Source organism: Physcomitrium patens, chromosome 19, assembly GCF_059467195.1.
Source record: "Physcomitrium patens ecotype Gransden chromosome 19, ASM5946719v1, whole genome shotgun sequence".
Taxonomy (NCBI): Eukaryota; Viridiplantae; Streptophyta; class Bryopsida; order Funariales; family Funariaceae; genus Physcomitrium; species Physcomitrium patens.
The window spans coordinates 6,343,167-6,346,545 of NC_143428.1; the positions used below are offsets into that span (position 1 = coordinate 6,343,167).

Genomic DNA, 3,379 nt, shown 5'->3' on the forward strand with positions numbered 1-3,379 from the left:
GAGTATGCCATCTGTTTCAAAAATATGCATGAACATAAATATACATGTATGGATATACATTTATAATAATAATAATAATAATAATATCTTTTGATGAATTAGTCTCAAGTGTAACAATCTATATACACATAAAAATCAGTTAATTTAGAACATAAGTACAAGTATTGATGTGTTATTTTACACCCAAAATTAATTCTTATGATGCAATGTATTATAAAATTTTGAAGATATAATTTACATGTTAAAGAATATTAAAAAATATTAATTCAATAAGAATGAATATCAAAAATCATATTTAAGTTCTTGAATTATTTTATAGTCATAAAATAATAGCAATAAGCCACTGTAAGTTGAAATAATAAAAATAAAATAAAGTAAAAATCAATTTACATCAATATTTCAACTTTCATTGTTCAACTTTTTTAATAGAAGAATAGTAAAGACAAAATTAGATCCTTCATGTATTAGCAGGCTTAGATGGATACTATCTAAAATGACAAATATAAATTTAAACCGCCTAAGTTAAGTATAGAAAATGTACAGATGTCATTTAAAAACAAAGCAAAAATATCCATTTACACTACATAATAATAATAATAATAATATCTCACCAGTTTGACCCATTCACTGCTCTGGGAAACCACAAATATCAATTCCTGTAATGAATAAAAACTAACAGTGAAATTGTTTTTTTTAGCGCCACTGGAGCAAAGTACCACGTAAGCATGATGATCTGGCGCCACTGTTCCCAACGCCGGTAATCGTTCCCCGACGCTCTCAATAGAATCCGTCACCCAAACGACACGTGCGCAAAGAAAGCAACGTGTCGAATATTCTCATTATCGACATAAGATTCGCCAGCGAGGTGCCAGGTGGCGACCCCCTCAGACTCCGCTGTTCACCATAAACTCGGCTCACGATCCCGCGCAATCTACCAATTCCTCATGTCGCAAGCTTTTGATCATTTTTGGGTCCTTTGCGGCATTTCACGACGGTTGGTGAGAGTGCGCACTTATAGAAGCAGTGGGAGCAGCAGAAGGAGCAGATTGGTGGAGTGAAGACGAGTAAACGACGTCAGTGAGTTTGAGCGGAAGAGATGGCGATTCCGTTGTGTGTGCAGTGCGGGACACGCCAGAATCCGTGCCATTGCAAAATCGTTGGACCCACGCTGGGAGTGGTGGCGTTTCTTATCACAGCGGTCGTGGAATGGCCCTTGGGTGCCGCTCTGTACTGCTTCCGGAGACAGAAAGCGCGGCGCCTGCTTCACCACCCCAACCGCGTTGTGTACCCTCGCGTCGCTAGTGCGATCCCGTTTTAAATCCGTTCGGGACGCTCCGGATCACGTGATCCCGTTGATTGAGTTAGAATTCCTCTCTATCGATCTCTCTTCTGAAGCTTAGTAGCTCACGCGGTGGTGTGTGTGATTTGAGCCATGAAAGCTCTCGGTGCACGTGCGATTATCTGTTAGACGAGGATGTAAAATGTGTGATGCCCATATGTACATATTTTCGTAATAACAGATTCGATACTTTGAGAATGTGTTGAGATTGAGTTCAAGTTTTGTCGCATTGCAAAGGGCAGATGGAATTTATCCCCGATGACTGAAATTGTGCCTTCAGCTCCATTGTTTGTGTACCTACTGCGATCCTCTTGATTTTTAATGCTCGAATTTGAGTCTGCTGTGTCGGAAAAGAGCAACTGGGCGTTTGCAACTAATCAATCAGAAGCGACTTTCAAACTCGTGAAATTGTGTACGATTGGAGTCCATTAAAACGTTTTCTAAGAACACAATTTGAGTTGCGAGTAAATTCCACTGAACCTGGATATCCAATTAGTGGCCAAGTGGGTGAATATGTACATGACGACTTTGCCCATAGGTGAAGGTTTCTAATCATTTGAACATGTTTAACAAATATGAAACTTTAACAAGAGCCATGAATTATATAGTTCGTTGTTAGGTTGACGAAGAAATAACTCGATTGTAAATTCTGTTGTCTCACTTTCATTATCTTCATGAAATAAATTGGACAAATGTACTATCAATTATTCAATATCTACCATTATTCAATACTCCTGTTTCAAAAGTAGGACTCAATACTCTATTAAAAGAGGATCTTACATAGCTTTGCAACCTAAAAATTTATCTCTAAGAATAGGTTTTGTGAAGACATCTACTTCTATCTCCTTTGTAAGACAATACTCTAATCCAATTTGTCTTGTCTCTATACATTGTCCGATAAAATGATGTTTTCTAACCTAATACTTTGTACAACCATGGTACATTGGATTCTTAGTAATATCAATAGATTTTTTTGGTTATTTTCATAAATGAGGATCTTTTCCAAATAAAAAATGTCATAATGTCTTAATAATTTATAAAGCTATAATCACCATCTCTACTACTTTCTTAAAGAGTTATTGGCTTATCAAAAAATTCATCTTCATCATAAAAAAAACCAAATCTAAGCCGAGATTCATCTTCTTCTTCTTAAGTAGAAAAATCTTATAGTCTTTTGTCACATCTAAATATTTAATAAAGATACAATTTTTTGCCTTTGTATCAAGTTTTTGATGTTTTTTCTTGGTATATGATACTAAATAAAATAATCAAAATAATAAATATATTAAATAATTATTTATCATAATAAAAAAATTTATGTGGTGTTTGACTACTAAATCTTGGAAATAGAAGGCGATTGCAAGTCTAAGTCACAAACTTAGTAACAAACATTCAATGTTAGCAATTCTATTTGATATTTTCTAAAAGTATTTGTACTCGTTAAAAATAGTTTGTATCATATATTTTGTCATGTTGATAATTTCATAAATACATACAAGAGTTATCATATATCAAATGCTTTCAATGTTAAAGTGAGAATTTAGCTTAAAATTTAAGAACTTAATATCTTAATCAATAAAAAAAATCTTCACCTTTCTTTTGATTCTCTTTTGTGCATCTGCTTTCTAAGTCTTGTAAGCAACTTGCAAATGGTCCTTAATCTAAAGAAATATAAGACTAAAGTAATCAAAGTATTTTTTAATTCTCTAAATTAATCATTTGGTATAACCAATACTAATTGTATCAAAATAACTAAGATCAAGTATTACTTCATCTAAAATACCATCAACATACTTGTACTTATGCACAAAAAATTATTTATAGTTCTTATAAAAAATGCATGATTTACATATAGATACCTTATTATTTTGATTTTTAATTTTTAATCCTTTAATATTATTTAGTCACTTTGTCTTTCATATTATATGCTTTAAAGCATGTTCTATTACTTGATGCAATTTAGTAGGTATATAATCAAAAGTAGATGAATTAGCATCTACAACATTTTCTTCAATCTCACAAGACATAAGGTAAGTTTTA

General features: G+C 32.9%; 1 protein-coding gene across 1 annotated transcript; it reads left to right on the forward strand.

Annotated features, from left to right (window-relative positions):
* The first annotated feature begins 946 nt into the window (after positions 1-946).
* Positions 947-1,537, forward strand: LOC112295880 (uncharacterized). Its single transcript, XM_024547904.3, has one exon. The coding sequence runs from the start codon at positions 1,097-1,099 to the stop codon at positions 1,316-1,318; it is 222 nt and encodes a 73-aa protein (XP_024403672.1). The 5' UTR covers positions 947-1,096; the 3' UTR covers positions 1,319-1,537.
* Positions 1,538-3,379: the final 1,842 nt, after the last annotated feature.